General features: G+C 37.0%; 1 protein-coding gene across 2 annotated transcripts in view; it reads left to right on the forward strand.

Annotated features, from left to right (window-relative positions):
- Positions 1-19,761, forward strand: part of LOC111161923 (tubulin gamma complex associated protein 5) — an 82,864-nt gene that overhangs the window by 2,122 nt on the left and 60,981 nt on the right. For both annotated transcript variants that reach the window (XM_022525996.1, XM_022525995.1), the window contains exons 2-6: positions 930-983; positions 1,100-1,208; positions 4,586-4,682; positions 5,132-5,211; positions 5,615-5,750. In XM_022525996.1, coding sequence (XP_022381704.1) covers positions 930-983; positions 1,100-1,208; positions 4,586-4,682; positions 5,132-5,211; positions 5,615-5,750 — 476 coding nt within the window. The remainder of the gene's footprint in view (positions 1-929; positions 984-1,099; positions 1,209-4,585; positions 4,683-5,131; positions 5,212-5,614; positions 5,751-19,761) is intronic.

Raw genomic sequence — 19,761 nt, forward strand, 5'->3', positions numbered from 1 at the left:
TTTTTTTTTTTTTTTTTAAAGATTTTATTTATTTATTTGACAGAGAGAGATCACAAGTAGACAGAGAGGCAGGCAGAGAGAGAGAGAGAGAGAGAGAAGCAGGCTCCCTGCTGAGCAGAGAGCCCGATGCGGGACTCGATCCCAGGACCCTGAGATCATGACCTGAGCCGAAGGCAGCGGCTTAACCCACTGAGCCACCCAGGCGCCCAGAATAGGAGTTTTTAACCTGAGAGCCTGAAAATAGAATTCGGGTGTTATGAATTTGGACAAGAAAAAAATTAACACTAACCTCTAACTAAAAATTAGCATTTTCTTAAATTATGAATGAAAGCAACAAGCGATACTGGTTTACCTATGACTGTGTCAAATGTAGAAATCACATAGTTCACATCACAAAGTTGTGGCAGATATTTCTAAATATTTTTTACTACTACTTTAATGATAGTTATGGATCTACTGCTAGATCTTGTTATTTAATGTTTTAATAAATATGTATCTTACTATATCAGCAAACTTTAAAAAATATTTCACAACTATATTTCAGTATACTTGGTTTTCTTTGTATCTCATTTTATGATTTAAAAACATTATTCTGAGAAGGGATCCCTAAACTTCTGTGGGCTTCACTATGGCATAAAAAGATTAGGAACCCCTGCTATAGAATGTGCTGTGCTGGTCTTATATACAGGGCATTATGGGAAGATAAGGAAATCAGAGGACAAAGGAATCTAAAGATGACATGTGCTTGAGCAGTCTCTAAGACCACTGAGTGGCTGTTTGCCTGGATGGTAGAGGTAATAGGAGGAGAGGGGCACTCCTGGAAGTAATATTGCTGAATATAGTATATCTGTAGGGATATGTAGGGCTCTATGACTAATCCACTTAGGTATATGACAAGATTCATATAAGAATTGCATTTTATCTTTTAGATTTCATCGTTTCTTGGATGTTAACAGCCACAAAGTGGAAAAGACAATAGAAGGGTAAGTTAGTTTCATATGTATATTTAGATGTATATTCAGGAATATATGTATTTACTTGTAGATCTTTTTATTAATGTAAGTTTTTAACTATTGGTTTATTTTTGAATATATTTTAGAATTTATGAAAAATTCATCATTCATTCTGATCTCAGCAAAGCTGCTAGTTGGAAGAGATTAACTGAAGAATTTCTAAATGCATCACTTCTGAGCATAAAGGAAACAAAGGTATGCATTATATTGTGACATCTATGTATTATACTGTTTCAATGGTCCAATTTTATTCTTCTATGTGTAACTGTCCAATTTTCCCAGTACCATTTATTGAAGAGACTGTCTTTTTTCCATTGGATATTTTATCCTGATTTATCAAAGATTAGTTGACCATAGAGTTGAGGGTCCATATCTGGAGGCTCTGTTCTGTTCCCTTGGTCTATGTGTCTGTTTTTGTGCCAATACCATGCTGTCTTTGTGATCACAGCTTTGTAATATAGTTTGAAGTCAGGCAATGTGATGCCCCTGGGTGTGGTTTTCTTTTTCATCCTTCCCTTGGTGATTCGGCATCTTTTTTGATTTCATACAAACATTAGGTTTGTTTGTTCCAGCTCTTTGAAAAATGCCAATGGTATTTTAATAGGGATGGCATTGGAAGTGTAAATTGCTGTGGGGAAGATAGATATTTTCACAAAGTTTATTCTTCCAATCCATGAGCATGGAATATTTTTCCATCATTTTGTGTCTTCCTCAATTTCTTTCATCAATGTTCTATATTTCTAGAGTACTGGCCCATATACAGAACCCTTTCTGGCATGCCATGTGTCTGTGGACAGGTCTGACATTATTCTGATGTTCCTTCCTCTGTACATAAGGAATCTCTTCCCCCTAACTGTGCTTAGGGTGGCTTCCTTGGTTCCAAGATTTGTGAGTTTTGGTATTACATGCGGGGGCATTGGTCTGTTCTTCCCAATCTTAGGAGGCGTCCTCTCTGCTTCTAGGACACAAATGCTTCTTTCCTTCCCCAGATTAGGGAACTTCTCAGCCACGATTTGCTCCAATATATCTTCTAGTCCTCTCTCTCTCTTCACCCCCGCCCGAGGGATCCCCAAAATCGTGACATTGGAACGTTTAATGGCGTCATTGATTTCTCTAAGTCTGTTCTCATGGATTTTAAGCTGTTGGTTCCAGACCTCCTCCTGTTCCTTCCTATCAGTTTATCTTCTAGATCACTAATTTGTTCTTCTGCCTCATTTACCCTAGCAATTAGAGTATCTATTATAGACTCTTTCTCATTCATAGCATTTTTAAGTTCAGCCTGATTAGCTGTCATTTCTGCCCTTAGAGATTCTGTGTTGCCATCAGTGGTTTTCTCAATGCTGACTATCGTCTTCATAATTGTTACCATGAAGGCTATTTCAAACATCTTGCTTATATCCATATCCATTAGGTCTGCAGGAAAGGCCATTGTGTCTGTTTCTTTTTTTTTCCCTTTCTTTTCTTTTTTTTGTTTGTCATTCTGTTGAGTGGTGGTTGAGGGGATATATGGAGTTGAAAATATCAACTACAACCCAGGCAAGGTGCACTCTGGTAAAATGTGGAGCAATCAGAAGCCTATCAAAAAAACCCAGTCAAATGAAACCCAAGAATAAGATTTATAAAGTTCAAAAAAGGGGGGGGATGGTGAGGTGAAGGGAGCTATAATCTCTCAGTCGAGGTAGGGTGTTTCAGTTCTTCCTGCGTGTATTTTTGTTCTCTTTGTTAGAGAGCACTACTTCCCAGAGTTACAGGGAGATTAAAAAAGGTAGTACTGAATAGGGAAAAAAGGACTACATGGAAGCTTATATCCCTATATATAAAAAAAGAAAAAGAAAAAGAAAAATATGGGTGTGAAAAAGTACAAGTTAAAAATTACTATGAAATATGTTGTATTAAACATCTAGTTGGAATGATAAGTAAAAAGAAAAAAAAAAAAACAGAAGAATCATGAGAAAGAATTTTTAAAAAATTGTATCTAAGAAATACACAGGCTATGAGGCAAGACCAGTGCTCAATATACTATTTTCCCCTGGTTTTGGGGTTTTACAGTTTTTTTTTGTTTTGTTTTGTTTTCTTTCTTTCTTTTTTTTTTTTTAATTTCTTTTCAGTGTAACAGAATTCATTGTTTTTGCACCACACCCAGTACTCCATGCAATACGTGCCCTCCTTAATACCCACCACCTGGCTCCCCCAACCTCCCACCCCTTCAAAACCCTCAGGTTGTTTTTCAGAGTCCATAGTCTCTCACGGTTCACCTCCCCTTCCAATTTCCCTCAACTCCCTTCTCCTCTCCATCTCCCTGTATCCTCCATGCTATTTGTTATGCTCCACAAATAAGTGAAACCATATGATAATTGACTCTCTCTGCTTGACTTATTTCACTCAGCATAATCTCCTCCAGTCCCGTCCATGGTTTTACAGTTTTGGAGGACCCTCAGGTTGTCTTCCTCTTGTTCTTCCAGCTTGTCTTCTGGGGGAGGGGCCTGCCACATTATTTTTCAGACAATCCTGCTTGGGAGGAGTTGCCCTGCCCCCATCAAGGGTTTGGGCTCTGTGGAAACTGGTGTTTTGGGCTTTTGTTCTCTGATGGCTTTTGTTCTCTGGCTTTCGTACCTTTTCAAGGGGTCAGAGCAAAGGAAATTGTCTGCATCCAGACCTCTGCCCCAGAGGAGAGAAGCCACAGTCTGATCCTCTCTGAATCCTCTGGAACACACAGTTTCCCCCTCTGTAAGCGCCACTGAAAACTGCAGCCTCCCATAGGTGGTACACGTCCCCAACGATCCTCTCGTGGTTGACCCAGGCCCCTAGTTGCCTCTGCCCCTTGTGCCTCCAAAACCTTGAGCGATCCCAGTCTGGGCAGTTGGCAGCAGCTAGCCTCCAGGTCTGTGCTGGATCCTCTTGGGCATGGGCAGTCACAGAACCGGTGGTGGTGGTGGGCCCCTTGGGTCTGTGGACACAGGTCCACACCTGCAGCTGCCCAGGTCTGACATTTTCCCCTTAAGCTCCTAGATTCTGTTTAGGTGCTGTTATCAAGTCCTTCCCATGCCACCACCACTGCTCTGGAAGCTGTCACTGGTCCCCAGGCACAGGACACTTTTACACTGGGGTATTGCTTTCCAGTGGCTAGCTTCTGGTAGCTCCCTCCCCTTTCTGTTTATCCTCTGACTTCTACCCATGCAGTCACAATTCTGTCCTTCATACCTCTTGACTGATGATCCTCTGCCCTCGTAGAGATCCAGACACATAATCTTACGTCTCAGGCTAATTTCATGGATGTTCAGAGTGGCTTGGTAGATAATCTAGCTAAATTCAGGGGACTGGTTGAAACGGAGTCCCCCACTCCTCTGCCATCTTGCCTAGCCCAGGTAAAGCATTTTGACATGTTTTTTATGTATACACATTTGAACTCTAAAAAAGGTTTAGAGATTAGGATTTATTTAGATACAATTCACATTTTCTCAAACTAGAAAAAATATTGGGGACATAATTGACAAGGGGTTATCTTTTCTTAAACTACTTTTGAAAGCTCTCACCAACCTCAGTGATTCATATCTTCATTTTTTGTTTTAAAGACAGATGCACATTATTCCATACTGTCACTTCTTCTGTGTCTATCTGATTCTCCTTCAAACAGCAATTATGTGGAAACACCAAGAGATAAAGAAGTGGGTATGTTGCCAAATGTTTAATATATAACAAAAGTGAAATTGTTTTTATTACTTATCAGACATTTTATAAAAACTTATAAAAATTTCTCTTGCTTTGGATACATTTGCAAATTGTATTAAAATTTGTATTGCAAATTGTACAAATTTGTATTTCAAACAATTTATATTGCAAATTGTATCACAAATTGCATATTACAAATAATTTAAAATTTTAAGTTCTGACTTTAAACTAGTTTTGATTATATAAAGAGAAAAATCACTTTGAAGATAAAGTTAAATTTTAAAATGTATTAGAATATCAATTTATTGAGTGTTTCAGTATTTTTGAACTTTGTCATCTCCTGGGTGCATTTTATTTTGAGTTTTGTTAGACTTTTTTCCTATAGTTTGGGGGTCTTTTCCCCCACATATTTGTGATAATGCTGATAAAATTTTTCTGTTACATTTTAGAAAAGAAAGATGATTTTGACTGGGGAAAATACTTGATGGAAGGTGAAGAAATTGATCTTGGTCCAAATGTAGACACACCAGTAAGTGGCAATAGTTTTGTTATTGAAAATATAAATATATGCCAAGGGATACATTATTTTTGTGGCTCCTTCCACCCTAGAGCAACTTAACTAAAGCAAAAACACTCTTCACTGAATTAGAGTAGTTTATTATCAAAGATTTATTAAGATTTTGCACTGAATCAATAGTACTAGGAAGCTGAATGGAATGAAAGTAAGTATCCTTGAAGGAGTATCTTTTAACCTTGGAGGTTTTGCCACCAAAAATAATTCCAGGCTATCATAGTAATTTTCAACACATTTAGAAAGAAGTGTCATTAGGTGTAGTTTTTGCTTTTTTCCTGAAACTTTATTAATCTTTTCATCTAAATAGCTCCAGTCACCATACATTCTTAAGAGTAAGATGTATTCCCTTTTTAATCAGAATTGGTCTGAAGACAGTGAAGATGAAGATGGTCAACATCCCTTAAGTAGAGAAGACTCTGGGATTCAGGTGGACAGGACACCGTTAGAAGAACAAGATCAAAACAGAAAACTGGGGCCTTGTGTCAGCTGGAAAGGTACTGTGTATTCTCAGATGCATCATTTTCTTATGGTAGTACAAGCACGCTTTGAGAATCAGTTCTGTGTGATTTAAGATATGAAAAGCTCTGCCATCCTCATAAATCTTTTTAAACCATTAGTAGATCTGTAGTGTCTAAGAAGTGGCACTACAAAATTAATGTTGAAGTGATTTAGAGTGAAATTCTGTTCTTTTTTTTTTATAGTTCTGAGAACTTTACTAATCCTAAATATTTCAGTTTGTTTTTTATTGGAGGAGGGTTGACTTTGCTAAAGTTAGTAACCAAATAAAAAGAAAAAAGATTGGTACAATTGAATTTTAAATTGCAATGTTTGAGTTTTAGTGAAGAACTGTGAATGGGTAGACTCTAGAAAGAATTGGAAGCAACCTCAGAGATTAGATTATCTAATCCTACTCCTCCTTTTGTAGGTAAGGAAACAAAGTCCTAGTGACATTGGTATTTCTATGATCATGTAGCTGTGAAACTAACCCCAGAAGCTGGGATATGTAACCGGACTGATCACTGAACTCGAACCTTGCTAAATAGACAAAGTATTTAAAGCTGATTTAGCATCCTAATGATTTTCTGGCTTATTTTTTCTATCCTTTCCTTTTTAATTTTTATATCAGGCCTTTATGGCAGAGTGTGGCCATTATTAGTCTATGCAGGAACTTTTAGTTTGGTTTATGTCATCTGTTCTGCTATTTCTGATTCTTGCTCCCCATTCCCTTTCTTGGCTAGCCCAGTTCTAGGTGCCTGTTGTAATGCATTTGATACCTGTGTTCTCACACAAGTCACATTCTTATAAAATACACTCTGTTGGTCGGTGCTTTCTGTTTTAAAATTATGTACTGGTATTATTCCATGTGCAGACTTTGTTCTATTATTTATCTCTGTTTTAAATCTGCCTCTGTCAACTCTGTGAACATCTCTTCTGTTACCCCTAACTGCTGTATAGTTTTCTGCAGTTTGCAGTACCACATTTAAATTATCACTTCACTGTGGACAGTCCCTGCGCTGCTTTTGCCCCCTCTACCTAGTGCCATGCCCATTATGGACTTGGCCTACAGTCTACTCCCTACTTGGTAAGATCCACCTCTCTGATTTGGGCTGTTTTTGTTTTAATTTGCATTTGTCTGAGTGTTCAGGATAAGTACTTGTGGCTCCTAGGTCCTTCAGTCTTGCCCCTTCTGTGAAGTTCCCATTGATACCTTCTGCCTGTTTTCTTTTGGGTTTCATGATTTCCTTCCCAACCCCATCCTTCAGAGTTCGTTGTATGTCTAGATATTAATTCCTAGGTGTAGACATTGCAGTTATCTGGTCACCTTACTATTAACATTTTTCATGAGATACTTCAAACAAAATCTGTGATATTTTTCACTATTTTGTTGTACTCAGACCTATAAATTTTTTCATGATACGGTAAACATTTAGGTCTTGATATTTTTTCTACAAAAACATTCTCTTGTATTTTTCTTCTGTTTGTTTTTTTATAGCTTCTGTTTAGGTCTTTAGTGACCAGCAGGTCCACTTTTACGTATGAACTGAGATTAAAGGGTCTAACTTACCTTTCTCCAATATCATGAGCCAGTTTTCCCAGAAGCATCTAGTAAATAACCCATTCTATCCACACTGTTCTGTGATTCTATTATTATACATCAAATTTTCATATATATATGTATTTCTGAACACTGTGTTCTCTCCCTTCAGTCTGAGTTGCTGAGGAACAGAATGTTTTTGTTTATATGGCTTTATAATAATGTATTGCAACACAAGAAGGCAAGTTTCCCCATCACCTCCTTTATACTTTCTCAAAATTGGCTTAGCAGCATTATCAACAATAGTCAAACTATGGAGAGAGCCCAAATGTCCAATAAAGATGTGGAAGCAACAGAGGTAAGATGGCAAGGGAGTAGGAGATCTTAGTTTCCCTCAGGGGCTCTTGGTCCCTTAAAAGCATCTAGATGATTGTCAGATCATTCTGAAAACCTGCAACCAGAGATCTGAGAAAAGAAATGCCACAATTCTACAAATAGAAAAACAACCACTTTTTGTAAGGTAGGAGGTGTGGAGACATGAATCTGAGGTGATATATCCCAAGATAAACCACTGGGGGAGAGACCCTCCATAAGCCAGGTACCAAAATGTCTTATAAGCAGCAGAGTACAAAATTGGAACTTTTAGAAGTTTGCCTGAAAGGTGCTCAGGAGGCAGAGCAGAGTGGAATCCCAGGTGAGACAGCATGGTCTCAGGATCCTTAGGGTCACAAAAAGAAAGGGAGTGCCTAAGTGCAGCAGAGATCCCAAGCTTTTGAGCAAAGAAACTGGTTACAAACAGTGAGTTCAGGTGCTGGCTTTCTGCTTGGTGTTGGCATAAACTGCAAACCGCTGTATGGTCGTGCCACCACTTTCTGAGCAGGGGTCCAGCAAGAGGCAGAACCACAAGGAGACCCTCCGTCCCCAAGAAGGTGTGGTATGGGTGTGTGCCACAAGAGTCCATAAGTTTGGAAACTCGAATCAGGGTCATTTGCTTGAGATAAGAATGTTCATCACAGGCTGGGTGAACACATAGTTTGAACAGAAGCCAGGGAGACATGAGTGATTGACTCCTCTTCTATGAGGGCTCATTGACAAGTAGGAGGCATGAACTTTCAGCTCTGGGTCTAGAGATTGGGGCACTACCATTTTCATCCCCCACATCAGTGCAAAATGCCTTCAAGGTGCAAAATAGCACTACATAGTGCAGTCTGGATCTGTATACACTGAGCCTGGCCCCCTGGCAAGGGCGGTACAATTCCACCCAGGCAAAGACACCAGGGAATCTTCAACAGGCCCCTTGCCCAGAAGTCTATCAGCAACTTCTGGTAAATGGTAAGTTTACTGATAATACAGAACTGTAAAACTCCAGTTTATGTAGCATTTGTGGTTTATTCTTATTATTCCTTAGTCTTTGAGTTTTATATTTTATTTGCCTTTTCAGCTATTTTCTTATTTTATCAGTGCTTTCCTTAAGTCATTTTTAATTTTTATTTTTACACTTATGGTTTATATATGTATTTTTTTATTTTTTGCTTCCTTTCATTGTATTCAACTAAATTTTTATGTATATACATAAGTTTATCTTACCTATTTTAGGATCTAGTTTCTTCTAACAAACAGACCAAAATACACCCAGGATCTAGTTTAATATTCTGTTCAACTTCTTATCTGATTTTATTCCCATTTTTTTTCCTTTTCTTTTCTTTTTGGTTTCTGTTCTCTTCTGATTAATGTATGTTTTTCTGCTCTCATTCTTTAGTCCTTCAGTTTTATATTTTATTATCCTTTTCAGCTGTTTCTTATATCAATTCTTTACTTGTGTCTTTATTAATTTTTTTTTAGGTTTATAAAATATTAAGATTTATAAATATTTTTTTCATTTTTGGCTTCCTTTCACTGTATTCAACCACATTTTTGTGTGTATATAAGTTTTTCTTTCCCATTTTGGGATCTAGTTTCTTCTAACAAACAAAATACACCCACGATATAGTTTATTCTTCTGTTCAACTTTCTGTTTGATTTATTCTTATTTTTCTTTCTTTCCTTTCCTTTGGTTTCTGTTCTCTACTGATTTGTATTGCTGTTTTTGTATCTTCCATCTCTTTCATCTTTAGTTCTCTAGACATAATGACAAGGTGGAGGAACTCATTCCAAAAAAGAGGACAAAAGGCAATACTCACTCCAGTTATTTAATCAATATGGAGATAAGTAAGATGTCAGAACTAGAATTCAAAACAATGAATATAAAGCTGCTGCCTGGTTTGAAAAAAGCATAGAAGACAGTAAAGAATCCCTTACTGGAGAAATAAAAGAACAAAAATATAATAAGGTCAAAATCAAAAAGGGTATTACTGAGATGCAATTAAAAAATGGAGGCTCTAACTGCTAGGATAAATCAGGCAGAAGAGGGAATCAGTGATGTAGAAGACAAAATGATGGAGAATAAGGAAACTGAGAGAGATAACTACTAAATCACAAAGGGAGGATTCAAGAGATCAGCAATACTATAAAGAAAAATAATATTAGAGTTATTGGGGTCCCAAAGGAAGGCGGGGAGGCAGAAGGTTTATTTGAACAAATTAAAGCAGAGAAATCCCCTAATCTGGGGAAGGAAATAGGCTTTCAAGTCCAGGAAGCACAGAAAATCACCCTCAAAATCAATAACCTTGACATAAAATAGTGAAACTTAGAAATTTCAGAAATAAAGAGAAAATCTTGAAAGCAACTTGGGACAAGAGGTCCTTAACTTCAAAGGGTAGAAACATAAGGTTGGCAGCAGACCTGGCTATTGAGACCTGACAGGCCAGAAAGGACAGGCATGATATATTCAACATGCTAAATGAGAAAAATAATGCAGCCAAGAATACTTGATCCAGCAAGGCTGTCATTCAGAATAGAAGGAGAGATAAAAAGCTGCCAAAACAAACAGAAACAAAAAGAGTTTGTGATCACTAAACCAGCCCTGCAAGAAATATTAAAAGGGGTACTATAAGCATAGAGAGAGCCCAAAAGTAACAAAGACCAGAAAGAAACAAAGGCATTACACCGAAACAGTGACATTACAGGTAATAACAATGGCACTAAATTCCTATCTTTCAGTAATTACTCTGAATGTAAATAGGCTAAATGCTCCAATCAAAAGACACAGGGTAACAGAGTAGATTATAAAAGAACCCTGAGGCGCCTGGGTGGCTCAGTGGGTTAAAGCCTCTGCTTTCGGCTCAGGTCATGATCTCAGGGTCCTGGGATCGAGCCCCACATCGGGCTCTCTGCTCAGCAGGGAGCCTGCTTCCTCCTCCCTCTCTCTGCCTGCCTCTCTGACTACTTATGATCTCTGTCTGTCAAATAAATAAATAAAATCTTAAAAAAAAAGAACCCTGATATGCTGTCTATAAGAGATTCATTTTAGACCCAGTGACACCCCTGGATTGAAGGGGGAGGGAGGCACCTGAGTGGCTCAGTCATTAAATGTCTGCCTTTAGCTAAGGTCATGATCCCAGGGTCCTAGGACCAAGCCCCATATTGGGCTCCCTGCTCTGCAGGAAGCCTGCTTCTCCCTCCTCCCTCCCCCTGTTTGTGTTCCCTCTTTCTCTCTCTCTCTCTCTCTCTGTCAAATAAATAAAATCTTAAAAAAAAAAAAAGTGAGGGGATAGAGAACCATTTAGCATACTAATGTGCATCAAAGGAAAGTTGGAGTAGCAGCCCTTATATCAAGTTAGATTTTAAACCAAAGACTATAATAAGAGATGAAGAGGGATACTGTATCATAATAAGGGTTTATCTAATAAGAAAATCTAACAGTTAAAAATATTTATACTGCTAAATTGGGAGCAGCCAATTATACAAACCAAATAAACTCATTGAAAATAATACAGTAATAATAGGGGACGTTAACACTCCATTCATAGCAAAGGACAGATCATCTAAGCAGAGATCAACAACAAAAAAAGGGCTTTGAATAATACACTGGACCAGGTGGACTTCACAGATCTATTCAGACCATTTCATCCTAAAGCAACAGAATACACATTTTTCTTGAGTGCGTATGGGACATTCTCCAGAATAATTAACATATAGGATCACAAATCAGGTCTCAGTTGGTACCAAAATATTGGGATTATTGCCTGCATATTTTCAAACCAGTGTGCTTTGAAACTTGAACTGAATCACAAGGAAAAATTTGGAGGAAACACAAATACATGGAGGATAAAGAGTATCCTACAAAGGAATGAACAGGTCAACCAGGCAATTAAAGAAGAATTTAAAAATTCATGGAAGCAAATGAAAATGAAAACGCAACAGTTCAGAACCTCTGGGAAGAAGCAAAGGTTGTCCTAAGAGGGAAGTATATAGCAATGCAAGCCTTTCTCAAGAAACAAGAAAAGTCTCAAATACAAAACTAATTTTATACCTGAAGGAACTAGAGAAAGACCAGCAAATGAAACCTAAGTCCAGCAGGAGAAGAGAAATAATATAGATTACAACAGAAATCAATGAGAGACAAACAAACAAAAACCCAATAAATCAACAAAACAAGGAGCTGGTTCTTTGAAGGAATTAACAAAATTGATACACCCCTAGCCATACTTATCAAAAAGAAAGAGAAAGGACCCAAATAAATCATAAAGAGATCAGAACCAATACTGATAATACAAACAAAAACCACAACAACAAAAAAGTATAAGAGAATATTGTGAGCAACTGTATTGCAACAAATTAGGTAATCTGGAAGAAATGGATGCATTCCTAGAAACATAAACTACCAAAACTGAAACAGGAAGAAATAGAAAACCTGAACAGATGCATAACCAGCAAGGAAATTGAAGCAGTAATAAAAAATCTCCCAACAAAGGAATCCAGGTCCAGGGGGCCTCCCAGCGGAATTCTACCCATCATTTAAAGGATTAAAACCTATTCTTCTGAAGCTGTTTGAAAAAGTAGAAATGGAAGGAAAACTTCCAGACTCAGTCTGTAAGGCCAGCATTACCTTTTTTTTTTAAAGATTTTATTTATTTATTTGAGAGAGTGAGTGAGAGAAAGTATGAGTAGGGGGTGGAGCAGAGGGAGAGGGAGAAGCAGACTCCCCACTGAGCAGGGAGCCCGATGTGGGGCTTGATTTCGGGACTCAGTGCCCGGACTTTGGGATCATACCCTCAGCCAAAGACAGACGCTTAACCAACTGAGCCATCCAGGTGCTCCAGCATTATCTTGGTCCCAAAACCAAAGACCCCACCAAAAAGAATTACAGACCAAATCTCTGATGAAGATGGATACAAAAATTCTCATCAAGATACGAGCTATTAGGATCCAACAATACATTAAAAGGATTTTTCACTAGGACCAAGTGGGATTTATTCCTGTGCTGGTTCAACATCTACAAATCAAGCAATGTGCATACATCACACTAATAAAAGGACAAAAACCATATGATCCTCTTGATGCAGAAAAAGCATTTGACAATATAACATATGTTCTTGATAAAAACTGTGCAGTGTAGGGATAGAGAGAATACACCTCAGTATCATAAAAGCCATCTACAAATAGCCCACAGTGAATATCCTCAAGGGGGAAAATCAGAGCTTTCCCCCCAAGGTCAGGAACACGACAGGGATGTCCACTCTCACCACTGTTGCTCAATATAGTAGTAAAAGTCCTAGCCTCAGCATCAGATAACAGAAATAAGAGGCATCCAAATCAGCAAAATAGATGTCAAAGTCTCACACTTCACAGATGACATGACACTCTATGTTGAAAATCCAAAGGCTCCACCCCAAAATTGCTAGCCTGTTTTACAGGATTTCAGTCATGTGGCAGGATGTAAAATCAATACACAGAAATCAGTTGCATTTCTGTATACCAACAATGAAGCAACAGAAAATGAAATCAAGGAATTGTTCCTATTTACACTTGCACCCAAAACTGTAAGATACATTGGAATAAACCTAACCAAAGGGGTAAAGGATCTATACTCTGAAAACTATAGTACACTTATGAAAGAAATAGAGGAAGACACAAAAGAAATGGAAAAACTTTCTATGTTCATGTATTGGAACAACAAACATTGTTGAAATGTCTGTGCTACCCAGAGTGATCTGCACATTCAATGCAATCCTTATGGAAATATCATCAATATTTTTCACAGAAGTGAAACAGACAACCCTAAAATTTGTATGGACTGAGAAAACACCCCAAATAGCCAGAGGAAAGTTGTAAAAGCAAACCAAAGCTGGTGGCATCACAATTCTGGACCTTGAGCAAAATTACAAAGATGTAATCATCAATACAGAATAGTACTGGCACAAAAACAGACATATAGATCAGTGGAACAGAATAGGTAACCCAGAAATGGACCCTCCACTGTGTAGCCGCCTAATCTTCCACAAAGCAGGAAATATCTGATGAGAAAAGGACAGTCTCTTCAACAAATGGTACGGGGAAAACTGGAGAGCCATGTGTAGAAGAATGAAAGTGAACCACTGTCTTACACCTTCACAAAAATTAACTCAAAATGGATGAAAGACCTATATGTGAGATAGGAATCTATCAAAATCCTAGAGGAGAACACAGGCAGCTCTTGACCTTGGCCACAGCAACTTTTTGCTAGACACATCTTCAAAGGCAAGAGAAACAAAAGCAAAAATGAACTTTTGGGACTTCATCAAGAGAAAAGCTTTGCATAGCAAAGGACAAGTTGATCAAACCAAAGACAATCTACAAAATGGGAGAAGACATTTACAAATGTTCTGTCAGATAACGGGCTGGTATCTAATATCTGTAAAGAACTTTTCAAACTCATCACTCAAAAAACAAATAATCCAGTCAAGAAATGAGAAGAAGGCATGAACAGACATTCACCAAGGAAGACATACAAATGGCAAACAGCCGCATGAAAAAGTGCTCCACATCATTTGGCATCAGGGAAATACAAATCAAAACCACAGTGAGATACCAACTCACATAGTCAGAATGGCTAAAATGAACAAGTCAGAAAACAGCAAATGTTAGCGAGGATGCAGAGAACAGGGAACCCTCTTACACTGCCTGTGGGAATGCAAGGCGGTACAGCCACGCTGGAAAACAGTATGGACGTTACTCAAAAAGGTAAAAATAGAGCCACCCTAGGACCCAGCAACTCCACCACTGAGTATTTACCCAAAGGATACAAACTTAGTGATCTGAAGAGGCACCTGCACTCCAGTGTTTATAGCAACCACACACACACACACACAGGAATACCACCTAGCCATCAAAAATTGAAATTTTGCCCTTCACAGTGACGTGGCTGGAATTGGAGAGTGTTATGCTAAGGGAAATAAGTCAATCAGATAAAGACAATTATATGATTTCACTCATAAATGTGGGATTTATGATACAAAACAAAGTACATAGAGAAAGGGAGTTAAAAATAAAATAAGACAAGATCATAGAGGGAAATAAACCATAATAGACTCTTAACTATAGGAAGTAAATTGCAGGGTGCTGGAGGTGAAGTGAGTGGAGGGATGTGGCGATGAGCATTAAGGAGGGCATGTAATGTAATGAACCTGGGTATTATACACAACTGATGAATCACTAAATTCTACCTCTGAAACTAATGCACTGAATGTTAATTGAATATTTAAAAATTTGAAACAATGTGGCACACATACACACACGTACACACAATGGGATATTATTTAACCATCGAAAGGAAAGTAGTCTACCATTTACAATAACATGCATAGAGCTAGAGTGTATTATGCTAAGTGAAATAAATCAGAGAAAGACAAATGCCGTATGATCTCATTCATATGTGGAACTTAATTAAGAAAATAGATGAGTGAATGGGAAGGGGGAAAAGAAAAAAAGGAGAGAGGAAATCAAGCCATTAAAGACTTTTTTTTTTATGTTCAGTTAGCCAGCATACAGTACATCATTACTTTTTGATGCAGTGTTCAACAACTCATTAGTTGCATATAACACCTTTAAGAGACTCTTAATGACAGAGAACAATGAAGTTTGATGGAGGGAGACAAGTGGGACTGAGCTAGATGGATGATGGGTATTAAGGAGGGAACTTCTTAGGATGAGCACCGGGTGTTTCTTTTAGGTAATGAATCACTGAATTCTAATCCAGAAACTAATATTGCACTATATGTTAACTATGAAAATTTAAGTTAAAAAAAGGGAAAAATTTATATACAGTATTTATATATCGTATATGTCATATATAATATAATCTACACATGTATTTAAGTAATTTCAATGTATTAGAACAAAAAAATTGACTTTGTGAACTCTTCCTTTTTTTTTTAAAGATTTTATTTATTTATTTGACAGAGAAAAATCACAAGTAGGCTGAGAGGCAGGCAGAGAGAGAGAGAGAGAGAGAGAGAGAGAGAGAGAGAAGCAGGCTCCCCGCTGAGCAAAGAGCCCGATGTGGGGCTTGATCCCAGGACCCTGAGATCATGTCGTGAGCCAAAGGCAGCGGCTTAACCCGCTGAGCCACCCAGGCGTCCCTGAACTCTTATTCTTCCATGACTTTTTAGAGGCAGTAAATTCTTCTTAAAAATCCAGCTGGGATTTATTGGGATTGCATTGAATTTACATATTTAGCTTGGGGAGATTTGGTATTTTTACTATGAGAATATCTACATTAATTCTAATTTTTCATTTTAATAGATTTGGAAATTCTTTTTATAAAAATGGTAAGTATTTGTTAATTTTGGTATCTGCTCATAGTTTTTGCTGTGAATGATACCTTTTTTGTTTTATTGCTGGTGTATAAGAACACTGTTGGGTTTCGTAAAGTGCTCTTATATCCAGCATTCTTACAAAACTTACTAATTATAGTTTGTTGGTTCCATGGGGCTTTTCTCTCTTTTTTTTTTCTTTTTTGAGACTGAAGAACTTAAGAAAGCTAAAGTTTTAAAGGTGTATCTAGAATTTTTAAACATTCTGTTTTCCTCACTGCCCCCTCCCAAATTTTAACTGATTATTGGGCAGATTAATATTATGCTAATTTTATACCATTTGGGGTTGGAAATGGGTAAGTTTTTTCATCCTAAGGACAAGTGAAAGTCACATGTTCTTTTTAGAACTGTGAATTTTCATGTATTCATCTATTCGTTTAACCAGATTCATTGAGCTCTTGCTGTTCATCAGATGTTGTTGGGCTAAAGATACAAAAACAAAAAGCATGAATACTTCCTATGAAGAACTCACAGTCTAGGGTGGAAAACTATATTGTTAACAGGTAAATTGTGATTCAGTGTGGTAAGTGCTATAAATAAAGTGTAATGATTTAGAGAACCTAAAGAATGGAACACCTTTATCTGAGAGGCAGGAAAAGTTGACTAGAGTCGAGACAACTTAGGAGAATTTATATTTGTGGTCTTAAAAGTAATTATTTCTAAAATTTTATTACGCATAAGAATCCACCTGGAGAAACTTAACACTGTTTCTGGGGCACCTAATTCAGGGGGTCTGATGTTTAGTAGGTTCAGTTTGAGGTATCTGTATGTTAAACTAACATTCCAGGTGATTCTGAAATCTGTCATAGATCACACTTTGGAAAACACTGAGATAGATGTTTATGAATTAGAATCCTACTTGAGATCCCAGAACTATTAGATCATTTAACTAAATGATTTTAGTTATATTTGAAAGTAGTGTGGTTCTTAAAAGAGTATTTTGATATGTTAATAGCTTTTTACTATTTTTGGCTGAACTCTGCTTAATACTGATTCATATTTAATGCCTGTATTTTAAATTTTGGACTCATATAGAATTTACTGTTTGTAGAAGTATCTTAAAAGTTAACCAGTTTTTCAGGTGAGCTTAAGGGATTGAAAAATAAAATAAGAGGAAATCATAGAGAGAAACAAACCATAAGAGGCTCTTCAACTGTAGAAAACAAATAGGGTTACTGGAGGGGAGGTGATTGGAGGGATGGTATAACTGATTGATGGGCATTAGGGAGGGCACTTGATGTAATAAGCATTGGGTGTTATATGCAACTCTTGAATCACTAAGTTCTACCTCTGAAACTAAGAACATACTATATGTTATTTAATTCATTTTAAGTTAGAAAAATAAAGTCACTGTTGTTTGGTAATATTTAAATATTATTTGCACCAAAATTCAGTTTCACAGAAAGCCAACAATATGCAAAGTGATATTTTAAAGAATGAGTTTGAATAGGTAATTATTTGCCTCATAGGAGCTAATGAAAACCATTAACAAAAGTTTTTAAGCGTGTTTACCAACATGTGAAAATGTCAGTAAGCAAATAAATGTAAACAAAAATGTAATTTTGAATCCCAAGATTTTTGAAGCAGGCAAACCACAAATTAGGGGTTACCTGGTTCTTCATTTAGTCTTTTTTACTTTCTTTTGATTTTTTTAAAATGAAGTATAGTTGATACAGTATTATATTAGTTTCAGGCGTACAGCTGTGACATGGTATTGTATTCATTAGAGAATGCTCACCACCAATAAATGTAGTTACCATCTGTCACCATACAAAGTTTTTACAATATTTTTTACTATATACTATATCAATATTTTGACTATATGTGCTGTAGTCTTTATCCCTATAACTTATTTTATCACTGGAAGTTTGTACCTCTAAATCCCTTCCACCTGTTTCACCTATCTCCCCCCATCCCTCTCCCCTCGGCAACCACTGGTTAGTTCTCTGTATTTATGAGTCTATTTCTGTTTTTTGTTTGTTTCATTTTTTAGATTCCACATATAAGTGAAATCATATGATATTTGTCTTTCTCTCTTGACTTATTTCATTTAGCATAAGACCCTCTAGGTCCATCATTGTTGTCATGAATCGTAAGACTTCATTATCCTTTATTACAGAATAATAGTTAATTCTGTCTATATATACCACATCTTTTTTATCCATTTATCTATTGACAGTCACTTAGGTGACTTAGATTACTTCCACATCTTGGCTATTGTAAATAATGCTGCAACAAAAATAGAGGTGTGTATATTTTCTCAAATTAATGTTCTCATTTTCTTCAGGTAAATACCCAGAACTGAAATTACTGTGTCATTGGTATTTCTACTTTAATTTTCTGAGGAAATATTCCATACTGTTTTCTCACACCAATTTACACTCCCACCAGCTGTGCAGAAGGGTTCCCTTTATTCTATATCCTCATCAAAACCTCTTATTATTTGTCTTTTTGATACTAGGCATTCTGCCCAGTTACTTCCTATCTTTTTGATACTAGCCCTTCCGCATAGCTATTCTGCTTAGTAAGATTATAGCTCATTGTGGTTTTGATTTACATTTCCTTGATTTACATTGCCTTCCTACATTTCCTTTGATTGACTTCCTTGAAAGTTAGTAATGCTCAGCATCTTTTCATGTGTCTGGCATCTGCATTTCTTCTTTGGAGAATTGTCTACTTAGGACCACTGCCCATTTTTTTATCCGATTCTTTGGGGGTTTTTTGTATTAGGTTGTATAAGCTCTTTATATATTTTGGATATTAATCCCTTATTGATTGGATATATCGTTTGCATGTATCTTATTCTGTTCTGTGGGTTTCCCTTTTATTTTGTTGGTGGTTTCCTTCTCTGTGCAAAAGTTTTTTATTTTGATATAATCCTAATAGTTTATTTTTTATTTTGTTTCCTTTGCCTTAGGAGACATATCTAGAGAAATATTGCTAGGGCTGATGTCTAGGAGATACTGCCTATGTTTTGTTTTTGTTTCTGTTGTGTTGTTTTTAGGAGTTTTGTAGTTTCAGGGCTTCCATTAGATCTTTAATCCATTTTTTGGTTTATCTTTGTGATAGTGGTCCAGTTTCATTATTTTGCATGTAGCTACCCAGGTTTTCTAATTTCATGTCTTTTCCCCATTGTATATTCTTGCCTCCTTTGTCATAGATTAATTGAGTATGTGAGTGTTGATTTATTTCTGGTCTCTCAGTTCTATTCTGTTGATCTTTGTGTCAGTATCATACTGTTTTGATTACTGTTAACTTTGTACTATAGTTTGAAATCTGGGATTGTGATACCTCCAGTTTTGTTGTTCCCTCAAGGTTACTTTGGCTATTGGGGGAATTGTGTGGTTCTGTACAAAGTTTAGTATTCTTCTAGTTCTATGAAAAACACTCTTGGTATTTTGATAGGGATTGCATTGACTCAGTAGACTGCTTTGGGTGATATGGGCATTTTAGCAATATTCTTCCAGGAATGCCTGGTGGCTCAGTCAGCTGAGCGTCTGCCTTTGGCTCAGGTCATGATAGCAGGGTCATGGGATCAAGTCCTGCATCGGGCTCCTTACTTCTCAGTGAGCCTGCTTCTCCTTCTGCCTGCCATCCCCCCTGCTTGTGTTCTCTCTCTCTCTAACAAATAAATAAATGAAATTTTAAAAAACAACAACATAGTGTTCTTCCAATACATGAGCAGGGTATGTTTCTATTTCTTTGTGTCATCTTCAGGTCCTTTCATCAGTATTTTAT

This window comes from Enhydra lutris, unplaced genomic scaffold (assembly GCF_002288905.1).
Source record: "Enhydra lutris kenyoni isolate GAN:26980312 unplaced genomic scaffold, ASM228890v2 scaffoldscaffold87, whole genome shotgun sequence".
Taxonomy (NCBI): domain Eukaryota; kingdom Metazoa; phylum Chordata; class Mammalia; order Carnivora; family Mustelidae; genus Enhydra; species Enhydra lutris.